We start from the raw sequence: 23,671 nt of genomic DNA, 5'->3' as shown, positions 1-23,671 counted from the left end.
GCCTGCACTGAAGGGCACCTCCTTCTGAGCACCCACCCCTACCCCACTCAGCCCAGCTCTCTTCCACCCACTTTCCTGTCCTGAGCAATTCTGGCTGGATCCCATTCCTCCGAGTTTCACTAACAAAACCAGGCAGCGCTTTTCCCCTGTTTTGAAAAATCACCAAATACAGGAAGACATCCAGAAACTACAAATAAGGCCCCAAGAGCAGGCCAGCAGTCAGCCCCAGACTGCCAGCTGCCAGCTAGCGGCCAGCCAACTAAGACTGCGAAGTCCTCCAGGCTCCTGTGCACGGGCTCTCAGAGCGGGGGACCCATTTCTCCGTTTTGTTTCTCCAAGTGGAGCAGGCTGGTGCTCTTCCAGCTTGGCCACGGTCACACTTCTGGGGCACTCCTATCTGAGCAGCCCCCAGTCCCTCTTGTCTACAGCGCCATCTTTTTGTATATTCGCATGTTTGTGGCTAAATCAGCAACAGAATGGATGCCTCTCCTCTTTCCCCTTGTGTGGGTAACTTTGGCTCCAGCGAACAGGTTAGTGCAAATTAACCTGTTTGCAAATTCACTCATCTTTTCTTCCGCAATGTCAACTCTGCCACTAACCCATCTAGTGCATTTTTCATCTCAGATATTGTAGTTTCCATCAATGGAAGTTTGCTTTGGATCCCTTTAAAAACTATCTTCCCTGTTTCTAATTAACTTTGAACAGATGGAGTACAGTTATCATAACTGTTGTAATATTCTTGTCTGTTAATTTTAACATGTGTCACTTCTGAGTTCCACTAAAATAATAGGTTCTTCTCACTATGGGTCATGTTTTCCTGCTTCCTTCCAAGACTGGGTTATCTTTGATTAGATATCAGAACTTGTGAATTTGATCTTGTTAGTTGCTGGATATTTTTTATTATTTCTATAAACATTACTGAGCTTGGCCTGTGATGTAATTAAGCTACTTGCAGCATTTGATCCTGGTGGATCTTGTTTTTTAAAAAATATATTTATTGATTTTTTACAGAGAGGAAGGGAGAGGGATAGAGAGTTAGAAACATCAATGAGAGAGAAACATTGATCAGCTGCCTCCTGCACACCTCCTCCTAGGGATGTGCCTACAACCAAGGTACATGCCCTTGACCGGAATCAAACCTGGGACCTTTCAGTGCGCAGGCCGACGCTCTAGCCACTGAGCCAAACGGGTTACGGCAGTGGATCTTGGTTTTATGATGTGTGGGGCATTACTCCCCACCTCCCTGTGGAGGCAAGACCTTCATAAGTACTCTACCCGTGTCCGGTGATTTCTGAGTTTTCCAATCTGACTAGTGGGAAGAGGCGCTGTTCCTGGCCTTTGTGCAATCTCTTGACACCGTTCCCTCTGATTCCTCTCGATGATTCTTTCCCTGCTCTCAGGTAGTTGCCTCACAGACATGCCCCGCTCAGGACTCTGCTGGACGCTTGAGGGGGAGCCTCTACAGAATGCCCTCTCCAGTACTTTGTCCTGCAAACTCCAGCCTCCTGGGTCTTACCGGGCCTCAGCTCCATTTCTGCAACTCATGGCGTATGCAGGCTTCACTTTGGTCCACCCTCCTTCTGCCACAGCCCGGAAACTCTCTCAAAGCATTAAGCAGGGGCAACCACAGGTTCTCATTTGTTTCCTGTCTGATATCACTGTTCTTCGTTACTTGATGTCCAATTTCTTGAAAACCATTGTTTTGCATATTTTGTCTGAGTTTCTTGTTTCATGCAGGGTAAATCTGTCCCTCTTACTCCATCTTGGCCAGAAGCAGAAGTCCTCCTCTCCTTGCCATTTGGAAGGCGTGGCTCCCTGACTGCCTGTTATGTGCTCTCCTCTCTCCCTGTTCCCTGCAGTTCTTCTGATTGCTCCTCTGGTGCTGCCCACCCTTACAGGGTGTGTCTCCTGACTAGGGTTTATGCCAGGCTCTCTAGGACATTCCCCCTGTTCACATTCACTCCCACAGTCTTCATTTCTATCTCCATGCTGACCTCTTTCTATCCTGAAGCCAGACTAGAGCCCCACGCTGCAACTGCCCGCTCTGCAGTACCCACTCGAATGTCCCCCAGGCACATTGAATACAACCCATCCAACACCCAGCTCACCATCCTCCCCCCAGAGCTGCTGTCTCTCCAGAACTTGTTTGCATGACTAGCACTGCCATCACAGGCCAGAGACCGAGGAGGCAGCCTGGCCCCTCCTTCCCCCTCACTCCCAACTCCTGTCATCACTAAGGACGGTCAGTTCTACCTCCTGAACATCTCTGAACGCTCATCATCTCCGTTGCACACCAGCCACCACTGCTCTCATCCGCGCCCCATTCAGACCCCTTTCCTTGGAGGAGGACCAGTGTAAAACTGCTCAAATGTAAGTCTAACCATGCATCCCCTGTGAGGACCTCCCAGTGGCCTGTGTGCTAGGTAAGGCTCCAAACGCCTTCCAGGGACAACCGAAGCCCTTGCGTATGTGGCCCTTGATTAAATCTTGGACCTCTTGCCCAGAGCCCCTTTGTAGGTCCTCATTTGCCAGAGGCCTGGAGAGCCTGCTAATTAAACCACCTCTTCGGGAGAATGCCTGTCCTCTGAGCTGGAGATTTTGCCTCCCACTACCTTGTCCTGAGCCCAACACAGTGCATGTGAGACAGGGCTGCTCAGATGGGTGTAAAAGGCTGGACCTGGGGTCAAAAGGTGGTTCCCCTCCCCACTGCCTGTGTCCGTTTGCGCAAAGCACTTCCAGCCTCAGGTGTCCCATATGTAAAATGGGTGCCATCATCCCTCCTCTCCTCAATAAGCCAGAGGTTTGCCTTTGTCAACAGCGCGCTATAATTTGGTTTCTTCTACCGCATTTGCCCAACGATGGAAATGGTGCCCTACTCAGAGGCAGGGACCCGAAACGGGGGAGGGGAGCGCGGCGCTCAGGCCCAGGGCACAAAACGTCAGGAAGCACCTACTCAGGTCGCTGAGAGGGAAGGGCGCCGTCCTGCGGGCTCGCGCAGGTACTACCAGAGGCCCGAAGGCTCCAGAGTGGGCCCGCCCCCCAGCGTTGGGCCCGCCCCCCAACGTTGGGCCCGCCCCCAGCGTTGGGCCCGCCCCTCAATCGTGGGCCCGCCCCGTTGGGCCCGCCCCCCAGCGTTGGGCCCGCCCCGTTGGGCCCGCCCCTTCAGCGTGGGCCCGCCCCCCAGCGTTGGGCCCGCCCCCAGCGTTGGACCCGCCCCTCCAGCGTGGGCCCGCCCTCCGCACGTGACTTCCGAGACAGGACGCAGCGCCCTGCTGCTGGCAGTCGTTCTGGGCGTCACCGGGAGCGCCGCCTCTGCTCACGTCTAATTCGAGAAGCCGAGGACGCGCTGCAGCTGAGGTCCCCCTGCGGGTCCTAGTCTGGCGACTTGACACAAGTCCCTTGGCGCGCGCCAACTCCAGACCCCACCCCGCGAGCCTGGTCCGATAGCGCGGGGCGCGCTCCCGACCGCCGCCGCGGCCAGGTAGGTCGGGTTCGGGCCGGCGTGGGGGCATCCTCGGCCCGCCACTCGGACCACACCGCCGGGCTCGTGGGCGCCCACTAAATGCAGGGGACCTCCGCTGAGCACGTAGGGAAACCGAGGGACGGCCCGGGCGCAGGGAGTGGGGACTGACGGTGGGACGCTGTCCCAGGCACACACTTGGGTGCTGTTTCCTCCTCACGTCGGGGCATCCTTTGTCAGGGGTGGATCGAGCTCGGGCTCTGCTGCAGAGGGAACAGGTGATGCGCCGGGGCCACGTTCTGACTGACACCTTGGTAGGTGACGGCTCCTCTTGAGGCCTCAGTGCCCCTTCCTGTAAAACGGGGCGCACTGCCCGAGGGGATTGTGGTAGGACGAGTGAGAACCTGCATGTGCGGTTCACGTGGGAGGGCACAGTCAGTCAGTGTGGGCTGGGGGAGAGCAGGTGAGCAACCACCAGCCTTACCCCTGGGGCGGCAGCCGGCAGGTGACCAGGTTCCGCGAGCGTGGCTGAGAGCAGGCAGAGTGCCTGGGCATGAGGCTCTCTTGGAGGACCCTGCTTCTCACCACAGTCTTCTGGGCTGAAGTGCCCTAGGCGGGGTGGGCTAAAGCTAAGAGTATGTTGCTGGCACATCGCCTGGTTTCTGAACCAAGAACTTCAGTGTCACCTGGACATGGATTGAAAATCCATTAACCTCTCTAACTCTTAGTTTTTACATCTGTAAAATGGACTAACAATACCTACCTTTCGCAATTATCAAAATAAATCAGACATTGTGGATAAAGCACTTAAATGAGACCTGGCATTCAGTGGGAGTGATTACTGTTGTATATATTTTAGTGGGTGCAGTGTCCGAGCGCACCCACTTTGGCTAGAGTTGCTAGACCAACCTTTATCGGTGGCATGGTTGGGCTTGAAGTCCCATTTTTCTGGTCAAACTCATTGGCCAGCACAGTAGTTAGATCAGTTACCTGCGTCCAATGTGTCTCTAACTGAACAAGGCCGATTGAATCATGAGAGGAGTACCAGGAGTCTGGGACTAACCGCCAGATGCCTGAGCATAAAGGGCTGAATTTAAAAGCAAGGAGCCAGGTAGGGGAGGGACTGTTTGGAGGTCAGACAGGTTAGAAACAAACAAAAGGGATTTCTCTTTGAGTGAACTGGAACTTGAAGCAGGGTCTGAGCCCTTTGGTACCTTCCAGGTGGTTTGAAGAGGGAGGCACAGCCGTGTCCTGAGGTTCACACTCACCAAGCTTTCCCAAGTAGTGGAAAGTCAGCCCCTGCTCAGGCATTTGTTCACTCAGCAGAGAACAGCGGAGAGCCTCTGCGTGCCAGGCGCAGTGGACGAGAGGAGACAGCCTGGTGATGCCCGTCAGGCCTAGGCCCTGCCCTTTGTCTGCAGCCTTTTCCCTCAGGCGGCCTGGGCTCCAGCAGGAAAAACTAAGCATTTATTGTCTGGAGAGGCGGGTGGGGGCTGCCCCTGGAAGGCTGGAGCAGGGGGTTATGGCTTGGTGATGGGAGCAGTGGAAGCATTTTACGTAGTAGGGTAACGATCAGATTGTCATTTAAAGAACTGCTTATGGCAGGTGTGAAGCCATTTTCCCAGGGATCATTTGCCTGTGGTGGGCCCCACTCTTACCTAATTCCTAGTTCTGCTCATCTTAGCCCAGCGCAGCTCAGCATCACTTCAAGAAACTAGGCCAAGCCCTACCCTGGGAAACCAAACCTGCAGGGAGCTCTTTGCAAGGGAGCAGGGTAGCCTCAGCTTTCCTTTCTCACCTGTCTTACTGAAGAGCCTAGAAATCTTACGTGACAGCAGCTTCAGTTAATAAAGGGGCGAACTGAGGCCGTGGAAGGCTGATTATCCACGGTCACAAAACCCCTGCGTCACACTGCCTTGGTCACCCTTGCAGGACCCTTGATTATCATAGCAGGAGTCCCATTGCTGAATCTTATCAGTTGTTAACATCAGTTTTCCTTGTGAGCAGAATGGCAGGGCTGAGTATGTCTCATCTATATGTTTGCCTCAGTGCTGCTGGTACAGTGTGTGCTTTCAGAAAGTGCTGGTTGAAGGAACGCTGGATTCCCTGGCACCTAGCTTAGGGCCTGACATGAAGTAGTTGCTCCTCTAGAAAGGTTTCATTATGTGTATTGAATTGAGCAAAAAACCACCTTATGAAGCATAGAGGGTGAAATAACATAAATCCAGACCACTTCCATGGTGTGCCAGGAACTTGGGCTGGAACTCGAGGAACATGGGGATCCTGATGATGGCTCCCACTCCCTCTGTACCCTGTGACCCACTGTTTTCTCCATAGACGGATGCTGTTCCCTGCTAGAAGAAGGTTGCTCACGGCTCTGCTGCAGGCTCAGCGCTGGCCCTTTCAACCCTCCAGAGACATGAGACTGGTGCAGTTCCAGGCACCCCACCTGACCGGACCTCACCTGGGCCTGGAGTCAGGGAATGGCGGAGGGGTCATCAACCTTAATGCCTTTGACCCCACACTGCCCAAGACCATGGTAGAGTTCCTGGAGCAGGGAGAGTCCACTCTCTCAGTGGCGAGAAGGTAAATCAGCAGGCAGCATCACCCTGTGGTGGTTGCCCTGGGAAACAGAACCAGCAGGGAGCTCTTTTGCAAGGAAGCAGGGTAGCCTCAGCTTTCTTTTCTCACCTGTTCTTAGTAAAGATTCTTAGAAATGTTACATGACAGCAGCCTCAGTGCACAGTGGGGGAAACTAAGTCCCAGGGAGGGTGATTATCCAAAGACCACAAACTCCACTTCATCACAACTTCCCTGGGGGTGAAGCTGCTGCCTGCCTGAGGGGTGTGGGACCAGGAGTCCTAAATAGCATCTTGAAAAGTTGGAGGAGTGATTGGACTCTTGGCTGCTTGGGGGAAAGAGAATTGCATGGAGGTTTTCTTAAAGATGATTCTTGGGTTTGGGCTAGATTAGATGGTGACTTCCCAGAAGAGGAGGAGCCCTGTGGCATTTGGTCTAAAGGTATTGATGAATAGTAAAGACCACTTTGAGATATCGTTTTACCTATTAAACTGGCAAAAATACAACTGTTTGACAGTATACAGTGTTGGTAAGAATATGTTTCCCAAACTTCATGTTCTCCCAAGATTGGAACCTACTTCCGTATCTGTCAACAGGGAATTGAGTGTGTCTCTATAGTGCAGTAGTACGCAGCCATAATAAACTGTTATGGCGATATCTTTGAAATATATCTATATTTTTAGTAAGGTGTATATAGTGTGCTATCATTTGTATAAAATGACAGGAGGAGAAGAATAGAGTAGCTGTGAAGAGCTGCATAGGACACTGTCTCTTTCCAAGGCTACAGCGGGTGACTAGGAGAAAGGGTAGAAGAAAGGCCTTCCCAGTTACTCCCATCTGCACCTTCTGAATTCCTTTACATGGACGTGTATTGCCTGATGGGGGAAAGGAAACCCACATTGGATAAATATTAAACCGTGCTCTGATGTCAAAGAACAATACTGGCCTTGATTTTCACACTGACTCTGATGGTTGATAGATCTAAAAAATATACACAGCAAAACTTGCAGCTGCTGTGGGATCTCCCCAGCGTGCCCAGGACTGCTGGCTGCTCCCATCCAGCCCCTCTCTCCTGCTCCGGTCTCTGCAGAGCCCTGGCTGCCCAATTGCCAGTCTTACCACGGTCAGAGGTGACCTTCCTGGCTCCCGTCACACGGCCAGACAAGGTGGTGTGTGTGGGCATGAATTACGTGGACCACTGCAAGGAACAGAACGTGCCCGTGCCCAAGGAGCCCATCATCTTCAGCAAGTTTGCCAGCTCCATCGTGGGACCCTACGATGAGGTCATCCTCCCTCCTGAGAGCCAGGTCGGTGCCTCCCCATGGCCCTCTCAAGTCACTGGGGCCCATCACAGAGGCGCAGCACCCAGCTTACAGGAGCCACCTGCAGTGCATTAAACAGAAACTACAGGGGGTTATACAGTTATAAGCCTGGCCTCAGGAAAAAAGTTAATAGAAGAGAGCTTTCCGTTATTTCTATTTGGATTACAAAAGTAATATACTTTCATCGTAGGGACTTATAAAATTCAGCATGCACCTTCTAAGAATAAGGACAATGTCCTACATGACCATAATACTTTTATCACAACCAAGAATATTATCATGAATAACCTCTGATACAAAGTCCAACTGAGGTGACTTTCAATTTGGGTACTGTTTTGTTGTTTGCTGACCCAGGATCAAACAAGGTCACACATTTCATTTGGTTATGTCTCTTTGTGACCTGTAATCTACAGATCCACAGGAATCCATGGACTTTTTCTCATAGGGCCTGTTAGTAAACATTAGAGTTTGAATGCCAGTAGTGTCTGTTGCAACAGCTCAACTTTGCCACTGCAGTGTGAACACAGTCATGGCTGATACATAAATGAATGAACGTGGCTGTGTTCCAGGAAAGCTTTATCTACAGAAACAGGCAGCAACCTGGATTCACCCACAGGCCGTACTTTGCTGACCTCTGTCTCTGACCAACAGCCTACTGTCATTTTCTTTCCCTTTAAAAAAAAAGTTTTTATTGATTTCAGAGAGGAAGGGAGAGGGAGAGATAGGAACATCAATGATGAGAATCATTGAGCAGCTGCCTCCTGCACACCCTCCACTGGGGATCGAGCCTGCAACCCAGGCATCAAACCGGGATTTCTTGGTTCATAGGTGGATGCTCAACCACTGAGCCACCCTGGCCGAGCCTGTTTTCTATCTGTCGTGACACAAGTTGTCTCAGCATGTCCCATGGTCTGGACTTGTCTGATTGTGTCTTCATGATCAGATCTAGGTTAAACATTTTTGTCAAGAGTTCTATAAAGTTTCTCCGTCCATTTGGGCTACGATAACAAAATAGACTGGGTGGCTTATAAACAACAGACATTTCTTTTTCACAGTTCTGGAGGCTGGAAGTGCAAGATCAAGGCACTGATAAATTTATGTCTGGGAAAGCCACTTCCTGGTTCCTAGATGTCTTTCCCTGTGTCCTCACATGGTAAAAAGGGACAGGGAGCTCTCTGGGGTCTCTTTTATAAAGGCATAATCCTACTCATGGGGGCTCTGCCCTCATGACAATCACCTTCCAAAGACCCCACCTCCAAGTACCATCACATTGAGTGAGGGGTAGGTTTTAAGACATGAATTTGGAGGGGCACAAACATGCAGTCTATAGCACAGATGTTGTATCCTCACATTGCGTCCCACTGGGAGACTCCTGTCAGGTGCTTAAAGTTTGATCACTTGGTTTACTGGCTGTTCATTAGACCTCTCCATTGTGAAGGTGCATTTCTCTGGTCTGATACTAAGCAATCTGTAGTTGTTTGAGACCATGGGACTATCTTATTGCCCCACTGATTCATCTAAGGATTCCCTGGTCATCCTTACCTCTATTGCCTTGGGGGTTAGAAAAATGTGATTTCTCACCATGCCTCCTATTCTTTATTATTTGGCATTCTGTGAACAAGAGATGCCTCCTTTTTTTTACTCCATTCCTTTAGTACCATGAATTTGATTTTTATCCAACATGTTGTAATCCATCATTTACAGTTTTTACATGCAAATGATCTGTTTAGCCAGTGGGGGTTCAGGTTGGCCTTCAGCCCCATCACTTTTTGAGCACTTACTTGCTTTCTGTCTAACACAGGCTCATTAGTATATTAGACCTGGAATTAGCCATTTCTCCAGGGAACCTGGTTCTTTCTAGTGGGGTGCAATGCTAAGATCAAAGTCAGTGTCAGGTGTACTCATAGTAGCTCTGGACCATTCCAAAGAGCAGCCAGTTTAAAAAGCTAGATTGTTTCTTTTTTTGTAGCACTTTGCTAAAATGGGAAAGGCTGATTATGTTTTCATTTTCTGTGGCCTGTGTATTTTTGGGAATTGTTTATTCAAGCCTTTTGCCCACCTTTATTTTGGCATGTTGATCTTTTTATCATTTAAATGAGTTAATGCATTAAAGCACTAGAATGGCGCCTGGCACACAGTAAGATTAGCTATTATTACTTGGTATCCATCCTTTTTTGGAAGTATTAAGAGTGACTTTTTAAAATTATATATACATATATATATATTTTTTGATTGCAGAGAAGGGAGAGGGAAAGAGATAGAAACATTAATGAGAGATAATCATTGATTGGCTGCTTCCTGCATGCCCCCCGCTGGGGATTGAGCCCACAACCCAGGAATACGGCGTGACCAGGAATCAGACCGAGACCTCCTGGTTCACAGGTTGACGCTCAATCATTGAGCCATGCCGGCTGGGCAAGAATGACTTTTAAATTCAGTCCCCAGACTAGCATTGCTCCTCTAGTCACCATGGGAACTGTACCTGCATCAGTGGTGCTGCCTGCCGTTGCCCAAGGTTTATGGGTGTACAAGTCACGCCCCTTGCCCCTATGGTTCGTTTTATGACTGTGGGCCAGCAGCTGACCCCACTGGTGGGGGCCGAGGCCCCAAGACATGCATGCAGTTCCTAGCACTGGGAGAGGCCCAGGGCCAGGCAGTTTACTGCTCCTTTCCCACTGCAGGAGGTGGACTGGGAAGTGGAGCTGGCCGTGGTCATTGGGAAGAAAGGCAAGCACATCAAGGTGAGGTTGAGAGGGTGGTACTCACTATCCCTGGCCTTAGGAAGTGGTCGGCTTGGGCACTTGCCTTATTCCTGGCCTAACACTTGGTGAGCTCTGGCTACTAGCCTGGGATAAAGGCTTTGTTATGGGGGCTGGTGTCACTGTTATCTAACCTCTAATGTGGCCAAATCCCCTGCCCCCATAGGCCACAGATGCCATGGCTTATGTGGCTGGCTTCACTGTGGCACATGACGTAAGTGCTCGTGACTGGCAAATGAAACGCAATGGAAGGCAGTGGCTGCTGGGAAAAACCTTTGACACCTTCTGTCCCCTGGGTCCTGCTTTGGTGACCAAGGACAGTGTAGCAGGTAGGTCTCGGACAGCAACCATGATGACGCATCTTGCTCTGCTCGGATATGTCAGAGCAAAGAAATGGGAGTGTAGGGACAGTTCAATGTGGAGACCCCTCCCCAGCTGCCTTTCACTGATTCCTTACAGAGCAAGTCTCAACCTGGGCTCAGTGGGCCTTCTTCCACATCCCCTCACCCTCTAGAGGACCACAGCCAGAGGTGGTGAATCTGCATTCATCAAGCGAATTACAGGCAACAGTGTTCCTCTCATGGTGGTTAGGCTCTCTAGCTGCCACCATCTGGGAGTCTTTAGATTGGAAGGAAGCAAGGCTGGCCCTTGAGCATCACAGAGAATGGCTGTCACAAAGCCCATGCATTTTCCTGTCAGGGAGACACGACCAACAGGACCTTGCCCAGCCACTGTGGCCAGGGCAACACTGGCTACCAGTAGCAAGGGCACCAGGTGCCAGGAAGAAAGGCCATGGTGCAGAGGGCAGAGCATGGCCATTTGGGTTGGGGTGTGTGTCCGGGGGGGTTAGCCGTCAACAGTGAAGTTATTGTGTTCTGGCTGCTCTAAGAGAGTGTGTTTGTAAATGTGCGAAACAAAAGTTAAGATAAAAATGCGGTGAGCCCGGACACTTACTGGTGAGCCACCACCTGCCAGTCAAGTACAGGAGGCTCACTGCCCTGCTTCTGCAGTTTCCTTTTTGCATTACAGGTGCCGAGTCTATTTTATTATTGTCAGCCTTTGCTGTGGATAGACGTCCATTTTTTAAGGCAAAATTGCTATTTTTTTCCCTCACCCTGGAGGGTCTGGGACACATCCAGGTAGGGTTGAGGAAGAGCAGGAAGAGGCCCAAGGTGGTGTTTTATGCATTTCAGATCCACACAACTTAAAGATCTGCTGCCGGGTGAATGGGGAGGTGGTCCAGAGCAGCAACACCAATCAGATGGTGTTTAAGACAGAAGAGCTGATAGCCTGGGTCTCCCAGTAAGTGAGATGAAGCCCTACCCCACCACAGCTGAGCCAAGCCCTCCATCCCTGGCTGTGGCCCCTCAGCCCCTGGTCTCACCTGGCCCTTTTGCCTGCCCAGGTTCGTCACCCTTTACCCTGGGGACATCATCCTGACGGGTACCCCCCCAGGTGTTGGTGTATTCAGGAAACCTCCTGTTTTTCTCAAGGTAGGTTGGCTAAAAGGAGGAAAGGGAGAAGGACCCAGAGGCTGACAGGTGTGGCTCAGGCTTGAGAAACCCAAGCCTGTGTATGTATGTGTAGATTTGTGTGTGTCAGACTAAGGACTGACAACCTGGCGACCACTCCATTGCAGAAGGGCGATGAAGTCCAGTGTGAGATTGAAGAACTGGGTGTCATCATCAACAAGGTGGTGTGACGGCTCCTGCTGCAGGTCCTGGACTTAAGAGGCGGGCATCCATTCTCACTGTATAGGGCAAGGCCCAGTGCTTGCCCCCCTCAAGGCTCCTCATCTAGGTGTGTTGTGGGTGGGGGAAGCCTCTCCTCTTCAATAAACTTCTCAGACTAAGTCAGTAGCTTGGCTTCTGCCTGTCTTTTATGGTTTGTTTCAGGGATCAAGATAGGACATTGCCACAGGGTGGGGAAGGAGAGCAAACACTATGTACCTCAAATCACACTGCTGGGCTTGGAAAGAGGACTTGTCCAGTCCAGGCCTCTCGTTTATCACACCCAAGGATGGAGAAAGCAAGAGGCAGTGAGACAATCAAACCTCAATGATTTTATGGGCAGCCTCTGGCTGCAGGGCTTGGTGTGTTCTGGAGCTGAGAAGTCTCAGCACAGGCTTAACCCACAGTTCTAGCCACAAATGAATTGCTGGATGAACTGTTCCAGCTTCTCCTGATTGTCCTGGCTGGCAAATGTAGGGGACAGGTGGAGCATGGGGCCTGCAGGGCTGGGCCTCTGCTGCAGCACCTGTGCCATGGAAAAGGACTGTGAGCACTCACCATGGGGAAACCTGCAGTGAGACCTCTGGCCCCTTAGGCCATAGGGTTTGAACACTTACACCGTCCCCAGTACCCCACCTGGGAGTAGAATAAAGTGGTGGTTTGGGAGACCAAGGACAGGGAAACGATCCCATCTCCAACTCCTGTCACACCTGTTCTTGGGAGACACTGGGGAAGTCCCAGGGTGGGCATAGATGGGCTTCCCTGAGCAGCTCTATCAAGATGGAGGCAGGGGGCATAGGAGGAGGGTGAGAATGGCTCCGCTCACCCCCAAGTCTCTGAAGGTCCAGACAGCTTTGATGGCGAGACTTGGATCCGCACACTCTGGTAAAAGAAAGAAGTTGAGCTCTAGTGGGTACAGAGAGCTACTGGCATAGGCTTCTCTTTTGTCAAAAGAAGGAACCACCCAGGGCAGGGCTCAGATTGCACCTAAAGGCCTTTCTACTCTAGCCCTCCTTGGAGTGGGGCTGTCACTGCCCAGTAGAGGGCAGCAACCACCAGCAAGCCCCTGCCTCCTGGGTGCCACCTGGCGCCTTGGGACTCACCAAAGAACCCGTCCTCCTGGGCAGTGGCCTGCAAGAACTGGAACAGCTGCTCCACATAGCCCGACTCTGTGGGGCAGAGGAGACTCAGGCCTGGCACAGGCACAGCCTAAGCTCTCAGCCCCTCCCTAAGGATGGCCAGGAGAGTTCAGGCCTCACCCGTGTCAGGCAGCTGGCCCTCGTGGAGAAAGGTGGCAGCCTGTGCGAAGGCCTTGAGCAGCGGGTTAAGCAGGCGGCACAGGAAGAGGAAGAAGTCGGGGCACCGAGACTGCTGACTGAGCTGGAGGGGGACAGACCAGGTCAGGGCATCTCCCACTGTCTCCCCTGCCTCCTTCCCCAGTGGCTTCTCCCAACGCACCCTGAAGTACCGGCCCTCAGCCTCCTCGAAGTCGTCGCTGTCACTGTCACTATCAGTAAAGTCCCCACTCTGTTTCCACAGCAGCTTGGCCCTCAAACGCTGTCGCCCTGTGTCACAAGCCTGCCGGGAGCCTGGGGTCTGGGAGCCGGAGGAGCCATTGGTCTCTGTCAGGCTGGCCAAGATTCAGCCCTGAGCCCCCAGATCAGGTACATGGCAGACCAGGCACATGGAGGAAAACCAGTAAAAGCAGACCTAGGGACCTCAAGAGGCCTCTTGGGGCCACACAAGACCTGCTGAGCCAATCTGCAGGGTGAGAGGAAATAGGCGCCCACCCTCAAGGTCCACAGCCCTGTGGATAAGAAATGTGGGGGCAGGAGGAGTGCAGAGACCCTCAGCGGTACAATTGTGCAGCCCTGTCATGATAGCTACATGGGCCCACCAAGTCCCAAGGCACAGAATGGCAGAGGCAGGGCTCTGTCTTCAGCGGCCCTGCCTACCTCCTCAGCAACCAGAAGCCCACACTGGATGAGACGGTCCAGCACCTCCTGACAGTAGCAGTAGGAAGACTGGCAAGGCTGGGGAGAAAGGCGTCCACGTAGCTTCAGGAGAGCCAGGCAGGGCTTAAGGGCAGAGGAGGGGCAGGCACAGCCCCTCCTATAACTGAAGGGGTGCCAGGCCCAAGTGGGTCGGTGGGAGGCCTGACCTGCAGCAGCAGCATGTCCTGTGGCAGCAAATGCAACAGCAGCAGGACCTGGCGGTACAGCTCGTTCTGGCTCAGCAGCTCGATGCCCTGCAGCTCCCAGGGCCCCTCTGGTGGCACCTTGCTTGCCAGCAGTGCCCGAACTGCACAGGCTAGAGAGGGGGCCAGGCATGAGGAGGAAGCCATCCCCTAATCTGACACCCCACCCATCCCTGAGCCCTCAGGACTCACCACCCAGGGCCTCGCTCAGGAAGGCAGGCAGCAGCTGGGCGCTCAGACGTGCCAAGTGCATGAGGCCTGGGCCGGGCCGAGTGACCACCAGCAAGTCCCCCTGGTGGATGCGCAGTAGAGCCACGTGTGCCCGCAGCAGGCTCAGAGTGTGCCGCACCAGGCACCGCAGCTGGCCGGAGAAGCCCACGTCAAAGCCACGCAGCAGCGTTTCCTCTGTCAGCCAGGAGAACTCCCCCAGGAGCTGCGACAGGTACACACCCTGGTGGGCAGCACCAGGGCTGAGCAGCAGGGTCACATCCCTTCCCCAGCCACCCCCCATCTTCCCCCGTCACACTGCCTACCTTCTGGTGCTTAAATAGCAGCAGCGTCGCCATAATGGCTGTGCTCATCACTGCAGAGCTTGCCACGCTGGCTGTAGCCGGGATTGGGGGATGCTGGTCAGGGGCCTAGGTCCAGCAGCCGGTTCCATCACCCAATGTTTGGGCTAAGAACAGTGCTCCCCTGCCTCCTTGGCAGCAGCCTGCCTCCCCTACAACTCTACCCCAAGGAGTTGTGGCCACCCTCCCTGCCGGGTGCTTGGGGACCACCTTCCCAGTGGAGAACTGGCATTTACCAAATGTCTACAGAGACAGGCACGGAGCCCAGGGACCTTCCCTGCCTTATAGGCCTACCCACCAACCCACAGTCACTGCCACAGAGGGGCACCTAAGAAGACAGTAGTAATGACCATTTGTTAAGAGTCCCTCTGTGCCAGGCACTGTGTTAAGTCCCTCACGTGCATTGTTCCAGTCAGTCACCCTTTTACAGTGCAGATCAGAGAGGTGAAGCGGTGAACTTGAGACAGGGCCAGGTTGACCTTGGATCCAGGCACCGGCCCTCTGCACAACCCATACTCTGCAGCTCAGGCAGCTATCTGTGTGCACTCACTAGGGGCTCCCTCATGTTCTCCCTGGTTGCCTCACTCCTCACATATCCCAGGTAGGCCACACATGAGGGAGGGTCAGGTACAGAAACCCACTTGGAGGGCCCCTAAAACCTGCTAACCCAGAGAGAAGGAACAGCTCAGGACCCTCCCCAAATGCCCAGACCTAGTTCCCCTCACCATTCAGGATGTGACGGCTCAGCCTCCTGACCAGGAGCTGGTCTTCTTCCTTGAGGGCCAGAAGGGGCCCGGTTATTGGGGTCCACTCCTGCTCCTTCTCAGTGTCTGGGACGACAGTACTGGGATAGAGACAGATCACAGGATGAGGGGAGCCAACCTAAAGACAATCTTGGGGAAGCCCAGAGCTTTCTCAAAAAAGGGTGTTTCCCCAGCCCAGCCCCAGGGCAGAGATGGCTCCCCAGCCCTTTCCGGCCCCTGCCATTTCCCACACTGAGATTAGAGGTAAGGAGGGGTGTCGGGCTCTGTTCTAGATGACCCAGAATATCTGATGAGAGGAGGCTGGAGCTGGTAATGTCTATGGGTATGTGTTGAAGGACTGCTTGCTGGGCCCCTGAGATCCACACCCTTCCCTGCCGCTATCCCTACCTTTGGCCCAGCACAATGGGCTGCAGTAGCTGCTCCATGGTCTGCCTGCTGCCCCAGCAGCTTCTTGAATTGATGGTGTATTCCTGCCCAGAATAAGACTCTCAGGTGGCCTACCTGACCAGCAGGACACCTGCACACAGCCCACAGAGGTAGGCGAGACTATCCCTGCAGTGGCTCTGAGGGCCAAGCTGCCAGAAGCCCCACGACAGACCACAGATCCTCCCAATTTTGCCCAACAGACATCATACCTGCAGGGAGAAAGGCTGGGCCAGCTGCACACGGGCACAGACCTGGGGGCCACAGCACCAGCCTCGCAGGCTTCGTAGGACAGCCAGAGCTCCTGTCCACAGCCCCCGTGGGGCTGTGGCCTGCAGGAAGGAAGGGGCTAAGGGAGCTGGCTCACCTGGTACATGACCATGACCTCTCCAAGCTCATGTTCGCATCCATGAAACGAGAAATCCCTCCCTAGTGGGGTCTTTGAGGATGAAATAGAGGATTTCTGTATCAGCTGGGCAGGCGCCACAGGATGATGACTGTAGGGGGAGAATTCCTTTGCACCTCCCTGACCCTAACCCTGAGGGGCACTCAGCCATAGGACATAATACATTGTGCCTCCTCTCTGGAGTTGGTGTCCACTTGGAGTCCCAAGTGACAGGAGGGTCTCACATGGTATGTATCACATGCATCTGGAACCAGGTCATAGGTGATGGCCACCGGCACCAGCATAGCATCTTGGACAACACCCATCTGGACCGCCTGCACCACCAGTCCCAGCCAGGCCTGGCCCAGGGCTGACAGCCAAGGCCCCTGGGTCCCAGGGAGCTCTTCCAGGAAGATGAGCAGGGGCTGCCCACTGACCAGCAGCTGCTCCACAACCTGGAAGGGGTGGGGAGGTGGTAGCAGAGGTAGGTGTTAAGGCCAGAGCAGCAACAGGCACTGATACCCTGGCCTGGGCCCCAAACAAAACCACTGGGGGCACTCACCGCTTGGACCACAGCCCTTGCAAGAACCCCTTCGGAGCTGTCCAGGGAGAGGTTGGCCTCTGGGGGCAGGAAAAGCGCCCCGAGCTTCCTCAGCAGAGCTCTGTGGGGCACAGGGCAGACAAAGCCTGATGAGAAAAGGGGCTCAGGAGATGGGACCAAGCAGGAGGCTAGAAAGAGCCTCAGCCCACCCAGGACAGCCTGGGTCCTGTCTAAACACACTGAAGCCAGGCATGGCCCCAGAAACCACAGCTGACCATCTGAGCCCACAGGCTAAACTGGTAGAAGGCTGGGAGCAAATAGGCCAGGAAGAGGGCCTGGGGGTAGCTGCTGCCAGCACCCCCATCCACATCCCCACATCCCCATGCATGTCTGGGGGCACAAAGCTTTTACCTGAGGATGGGGGAGCAGGCACATGGGTCCCAAGCCACACGGACCACGCCCAAGCCCTGGGAAAGCAGGACAAAGGGCAGCAGGAGCCCATCCAGGAGTGACTTGTGGGTAGAAAGGAGGACGAGCGGCGAGCCCTGCTTGGGGAGAGCCAGAGGGAAGTGTCAACCCGCTTCCACCCTGATGATGCAGGGAGCTGAAACCAGCCACAGAGTGACAAAGGGTTCAGCTGGGTAGTTCTTCCTTGGAGCACATTTCCCAAAAGGAGAGGAGCTCTGTCGACAACTTTTAAGGTAACGCACTGATGTAATGATTGTTAAGACCACGATGAAAAGATATTAGAGGAAGCCCCCTGGGAGCAGAGCTTGAGACAAGAAGAGATGGCCATCAAAAAGCAATGGCGTTTTCCCATCAGGCAGTGGGGCTGGTCCTGACTAAGGGCTCGGCCTAGCTCTGCTCCTGCCATCCCACCCCACCCTACCCTACCTCACCCCACCCCACCCCATCCCATCCCACCCCACCCCACCCCACCCCATCCCATTCCATCCCATCCCATACCATTGTGGGGAGGGCTTACCGTCTGGGCGGCCTTGTGGACCATCTTCATGTGGCCCTTGTGGAGCTGCACGTTCAGGAAGAGGCAGTTCAGGAACCGCAGAACCACCCAGCTGAACAGCCTGGAGAGCAGCGAGGCCCAGTCTGAGGTGTGGCACGCACTGCCCATGACGCAGGGCCCCTCAGCATCTCAGAGGGCCTCCAATACTGTCCCCACTTTACAGAAGAAGAAAGTGAGGCTCAGAGAGATTACAGAAACTGCTGAGTAGTAGAGAAAGCTAAGAGGTACTGGACTGGCAGGTGTGCCTGACACCACAGCCCATGCCTGTGAGATGCTGACACACCCCCAGGAAGACCTCAGGGTGCAGCTGCTTCACATCAGCTTCAGAGCATCTCCGTGCCCCAGTTTACCCCAAAGGAGATTAGAGGACTAAGACTCACTCCAGGCATAGACAGGCCAGCTCTTTGCAAACTGCTGGGAAAGGTGAAATGAAAAGGGAGGAGTTTGTGATATGAGCAGGAAAAGGGACAGTTGAAGGGGACTGGCTTAAAATGAGGGCAGGAGCATAGGTGCAGCTAGCCTGAAGATGTGGTGGACAAGCATCATGTCCTCATCTGATGGCACAAGATGGAGCATCAACTGACAGCGGGTCAGGCTGAGAAAGACAGTCTGGATCGGAGCCTGTGCCCCTTGCAGAACTGCACTCAGAGGGAAGCAAAGCCACACAGTGTGTCCTCTCTTTCAATGTTTGGCTGCTCAGTACAGAGAAGGCAGGTACCTGGGTTCAAACAGAAGTGATTGTGCCCAGTGACTCCTTCACAGGGGTGCTATCCTCATGAGGAATCCTGGAATTGAAGCTGCACCAGGAGTAGCTGATAGTATAAAGGTGGCCAGGTCAGGGGACTGGACGTCTCAACAAAGTCAAAAGAATTTTCATGTGGAGGCTGGTCACAGTCAGCAACCTCCTCTACTCTCTATCCTTCCCAGTTAACTTCTCAGTTCTGTCGCGACAGCTGAGTCTGACACACACTTCCCTGCACCCTTTTTCCCTCCATAACTCACTCATCCCCTGGCTTAACTTTAACCATCACCCGTGTGCTCAAGCTTTGCGAATGTTCATCCCTGGTCTCAGCCCTCTTCTGAGCTCCAGACTCACATAAACAAATGCCTCCACCAGCATGCCAGGTGTCTGAAACTCTATGTATCCAAAACATCCTTTGTGAGCCAAACTCACTCCTCCCAAACCTCACCCTCCATCCACACCAACAGGTGCTTGACCAGAAAATGGCTCTCCCATGAGTTCTCCCCTTTCCCTCACTGTCCCACCCTGACCTCCAATCCATCAGTGAGTCCTGTTAGTTTCAGATTGGTCTCTCAGTCCATTTCTCCAACCTTTACTATCATCTCCTATCCAAGCCATCACCATGTCTCACCTGGACTAACAAAACAGCTTCCCAGACAGTCTTCTGATCTCTACTCTTGATCTCAATTAATCTTGTCATTCCCTACTTTCCATTAGTTGTCACTGCACTTAGAAATCAAATACAAACTTCCTGTATGGCCCTGTGTATCTGGTCCCTTCTACCTCTGATTTCATCTTCAACAGCTCACTGCCAGCTTCCAGCTACCACAGCTTCATGAGCAATCCTGGCCTTTTTCTGTGGCCATAGCTCATGCTCTTCCCTCTAGTGCAGTGGTTCTCAACCTTCCTAATGCCACAACCCTTTAATACAGTTCCTCATTTGTGGTGACCCCCAATTTCATTGTTACAAATTGAACATAATTAAAGCATAGTGATTAATCACAAAAACATTATGTAATTATATATGTGTTTTCCAATGGTCTTAGGCGACCCCTGTGAAAGGGTCGTTCGACCCCCAAAGGGGTCGCAACCCACAGGTTGAGAACTGCTGCTCTAGTGGGATTGTTCCTCCCATCCTTGCACCCCTTCCTCCAAGGCTGGCTCTTTTCCCCCCTTTGATGCCTGGCTTATGGTCGATTACTGCCCTCCAGGTTCTCTGAGTCCCAGCACTTATCCTGTTCTTGCAGCCATATGTATCTGTTCGCTCTGACATGTGAATCCCTTCATTCCCCCTGGAACAACACTGTATCTAAAAGGAGCCCAGACTGTGAAATGAATGTGAGAGGGAGCAGGTGATGACAGCAGGATGAATTCGGGAGAGAGTATGGGGGCTTATAAGATGGGGGGACCAGTCACCATTGCCTGTCTCCCTTTTGCAACAGGAACGTGACCTGGGAAGGGGTGAAAAGCTGGAAGTGGGTACTGGAATCTGAGCCACAACCAGAGGCTCCTGGATGACCCCAAAATTCCCAACCCAGGACAGTCAACACCCAGGCCAGCAGTGGTGAGAAACTGGGCTGGAAGCTGGGGGCTGGCTCAGACCCAAGGCCCATCCCATATCCAACTGGTCTCACGACGGAGCCAGCTGTCCTCAAAAGGCCAGTGTCCAGATCAGGGCTTCCTCAGGCCCTCTGGTAAACACACCATCTGGCTCCCCAGTGGGGGAGTCCAGTCCTTCCCCAAGCCCCGTCAACACTCACTCTCCAAAAGGACAGAGGCCTAGCCTAGGGACTGAACGTCCCTCAGCACAGTTACCTGAGCAGGAAGGGGCGCGGCGGGGCCTGGATGTGACCCAGGATGCGCTGTACCTCCTTCTTCGCAGGGCTGGGCAGCTGGCCTTCCCCAGCTCCTCCTGGAGCCCTCCCTGAGATGACATCCTGTACCCTATGGTGTGAAGGGAGTGGTGTCAGGCTGGGGCATGGCTAAGGTCCCTCAGGTCACTTTCCTCAGCCCAGGGCATAGCTTCAGACCTAGGCAAAGCTAACACTCTCGAAGCCAGCCCTCCCAACCACCCCTGCCTAGAGGTGTCATCCCTTCAAGGATCCCAGGAGTGGCAGCCCGACCCCAGTGCCTGCTCCTCACCCAGTGCTTTCCATGACTTTCTGTGAGGCATCCCAGCAGCGGGGTATGTGCTGCTCCAGGGACCACAAGAAATAGCAGAGCCTCCGAACCAGCCAGCCCCGAAACCTGAACACAGCCCCGGAAGCAAGGGGAAGATCTTTCAGAGAGCTTACCTCCCACTAGGGCCCACAGAGGGTAGTCCATCAGGGAGGAATCACACCCAGTCCCATGGCCAGGGAACACCTGAGTTTGGCTTATCACAGAGCAGGATGAGGAAGCACCTGCCCATCTGTGCCCCATTCCCACCCACTCCCCACTGAGTGGGGTACAGGTTCAGGGCCTGACACATAGTGGGCAGTCCATAAATACTAACAGAAGGAACCACAGGTGTTTCCGCAGTTCCCTGCCTTTCCCGCCTGTGGGTATGGAGCAAAGGGTAGGGGCCCTTCTTTCCCATTGGATGAAGAAGATGACACCACAAGCAGGGGCCTAGCAGTCCCACACCTCAGGGCCCTGCCCACCCCTGGCTTTGCCTACCTGGTGTTCTCCTCCTTTACCAGGATCACATTGCAGAAGCCCAGATCCATTATGCTTCTGTGGAAGAGGGACTCCTGCCCAAGAGGGGCAGGGATGGCATGTCTTTGGGGGGCCTTCGCAAACCGGCAAAGGAAAGCCCCTGCTCCGCCTTCTGCAGTCTCTGCCTGATGGACTATCGTGTCTACCAGGAAACAGGACTGTAGTACAGCATTTCCCAAAAGATCCTGACGCTCACTCAGGAAAAGGGTTCTGCGGTCAAAGCGGAAGGGCTGCGTTCTCTACAGCACCGCCCCGCTGCAGAGTGGCATATTCAAGCCTCTGAGAAGGTCTCTCATCTACCACAGAGAACATTCATGTAGCCTGGATCTCCACCAGAACTGTGGGTTCCATAAGCACCAGCACACGAGGACTTCAAGCCTGTGCTGGGTGCTGGGTGACTCTAAGTGGGCAGGTCCCCCAAACTGAACAACAGGACTGTGCAGGCATGGTCAGATCCTAGCTCTCTGACCACACCCTATCCTCTCAGGTGCCTTGGCACTTGCCCACCCAACTCTCCCAGGACTGCGAGCCAGCCCCAGGCCAATCACACAACCAGTATCAGTGCTTCCATTCCCTTCTAAGACAAGAACAAAGGCATGGGCAGGGAGGGCCGAACCTGGAACCACAACCAAGCTACCTCCAGCTCTCCAGGCTGGGGCCCAGCCCTACACTACTCACCCAGCTCTTGGGGGTGCAGGTCTGGCAGCAGCGACCCACAAAGGGGCGATATTTCCCGAGGAATGGGGTGACAGCCTCCAGCTTCATCCCCAAGCCTGAGGTCCACGGGCTAGTCTGGAAAGTGGCCACAGGGAGGGGTGAAAAGACTCAAAGCCCTTGGCAGAAGGAGGGAGGCTCTAAGAGTGAGGTGTACAGGAGGGGAGGGGGAGGGCAGAAGGTGTTCTGGGAATGGAAGGGGCCATACCTCCCGGCCATTCTGGCTACTGCTCTGCTGAGCTCGGAGTTTGGTTCCCAACATGGTGTCCATGGGGGGTTTGGGGGGGGGGGGGCTGTAAGATCTGAGAACCAGCCACTTATGCCTCTCTTCCTCTCACCACAGCAAACTGACCTGGGGAGAGATGGAATGACAGAGCGGGTACTGGAGTCTGAGCCACAACCTGGAAGTCCTGATGTGACCACCAAATTCCCATCCCTGGATAGAGAGACAACACCCAGGCCAGCAGTGGTGAGAAACTGGGCTGGAAGCTGACTTAGACCAAAGCCATGCCCTTTACTCCATTGGACCCACCACGGAGCCAGCTGTCCTCAAAAGGTCTCAGTGTCCAGATCAGGGGCAACCTGAGGGTTAACATAACGGAGGCCAGTTGTCTTACCATCAGCACCCACCCTGCCATATCCCAGCACAGATGAGGGCTGCACTGGAGAGTCAGACCCTTCTGTGCAGAGGGAAAGAACAAGGCTGGGTTGGCAGGAAGGAGTTATGAGACGGCCAAAGAGGAACAGGACCATGGCGGCAAGACCACCGGGTCCTGCTCAGCTGCTCTTCTCCTCCACACCAGAAGATGGCACTTCACCTACTCAACCATCACCGGAATGTGGGCCAGGTACTAGGTGGGGATAGCTGGGGAGTCAGAACACGGAGAAATACCACACAGAACTGTTTCCAAGGAATGCTCTTCTTATTGGAAACAAGACATATTTTTCTGAAACCCATCCTCCCATATAGCACTCTAAGTAGATGGTCCCACTGGGTTGCTCCTCAGCCACTCCTTCCCATAATACTCCCCTGAACTAACAAAAATACCTATTCCATAAAGCAGCACGGAATCCCTCCTGGCCCCGAAATCAGGCCCTAAAAACCCCTCTACCGTGTCCCAGATGGGTAGGCTGGGCCAGTTACTCATGCTATCCCTGCCCCACCACACGCTGCACATGCCCATGCAGATGTGCCTTCTCCCTTCCCACCAAATTCTGTCCATGGCTCTAAGTCCACCATGCTTCTGGATCGCCCTGTAGGACAGGGGTGGGGAATGTCCGGCCGGTGAAATCGTGTGGTCTGGCCTTGCCAAGGCATTAGGGGTGAGTTAATGAAATGTCTGACCAACTACAGCGGGCTAATTTTTAAGCTGATAATTTTGTATGGCCCACGAATGATGTTACACATATCCAAGTGGCCCTTGGCAGAAGAAGGTTCCCCACCCCTGCTCTAGGGTTTTCCTCTCCTCCTTGCTGGGCTAGGCACCTCCTCCAGAGCTGAGGTTTCACTTCCTCTCATGGTCTGCAAGTGTCCTGTGGCCAGGGCGGCAGCGGCCTCATCTCTGCCTAGCAGTCTGCCCTGCAGAGCGAGGGACCCAGGAAGTGCGCAATGACTGGCCGTAATTTCCTCTGGGTCTCCCCCTGCCCCTCCCAATTAGCGCTATTTAAAACCAGGAAGCCAAGTGGTACCAGGGTCACGATTCCTGCAGTGCAGGAGCTCGGGCAGACTCATCCCAAATGCACTTCCTACTTTGAAAATGTCCT

The 23,671-nt window shown here is 53.7% G+C and overlaps 2 protein-coding genes across 2 annotated transcripts; one reads left to right on the top strand and one right to left on the bottom strand.

Annotated features, from left to right (window-relative positions):
• The first annotated feature begins 3,274 nt into the window (after window positions 1–3,274).
• Window positions 3,275–11,980, top strand: LOC139020089 (oxaloacetate tautomerase FAHD2A, mitochondrial). The gene is made up of 8 exons (XM_070429680.1): window positions 3,275–3,481; window positions 5,798–6,046; window positions 7,131–7,347; window positions 10,044–10,103; window positions 10,288–10,450; window positions 11,315–11,423; window positions 11,527–11,614; window positions 11,761–11,980. Exons 2-8 carry the CDS (start codon window positions 5,802–5,804, stop codon window positions 11,821–11,823), a joined length of 945 nt encoding a protein of 314 aa, XP_070285781.1. The 5' UTR covers window positions 3,275–3,481; window positions 5,798–5,801; the 3' UTR covers window positions 11,824–11,980.
• A 225-nt stretch (window positions 11,981–12,205) lies between these two features.
• On the bottom strand, window positions 12,206–22,184 carry LOC139019509 (glycerol-3-phosphate acyltransferase 2, mitochondrial-like). Its single transcript, XM_070428517.1, has 21 exons — window positions 22,116–22,184; window positions 21,872–21,985; window positions 21,155–21,228; window positions 20,639–20,743; window positions 20,312–20,440; window positions 17,716–17,815; window positions 17,142–17,275; window positions 16,752–16,851; window positions 16,435–16,644; window positions 16,017–16,136; window positions 15,769–15,851; window positions 15,343–15,461; window positions 14,582–14,652; window positions 14,241–14,499; window positions 14,013–14,161; window positions 13,807–13,884; window positions 13,310–13,447; window positions 13,111–13,231; window positions 12,955–13,020; window positions 12,678–12,733; window positions 12,206–12,377 (listed from the first exon to the last, which is right to left on the bottom strand). Exons 1-21 carry the CDS (start codon window positions 22,176–22,178, stop codon window positions 12,261–12,263), a joined length of 2,406 nt encoding a protein of 801 aa, XP_070284618.1. The 5' UTR covers window positions 22,179–22,184; the 3' UTR covers window positions 12,206–12,260.
• Between the last annotated feature and the right edge of the window lie 1,487 nt (window positions 22,185–23,671).

This window comes from Myotis yumanensis, unplaced genomic scaffold (assembly GCF_028538775.1).
Source record: "Myotis yumanensis isolate MYYU_CA2020_CCGP unplaced genomic scaffold, mMyoYum1.0.hap1 SCAF_11, whole genome shotgun sequence".
NCBI lineage: Eukaryota > Metazoa > Chordata > Mammalia > Chiroptera > Vespertilionidae > Myotis > Myotis yumanensis.
The sequence above is the reverse complement of the archived record's forward strand: the minus strand, read 5'-3'. Positions and strand labels throughout refer to the sequence as shown.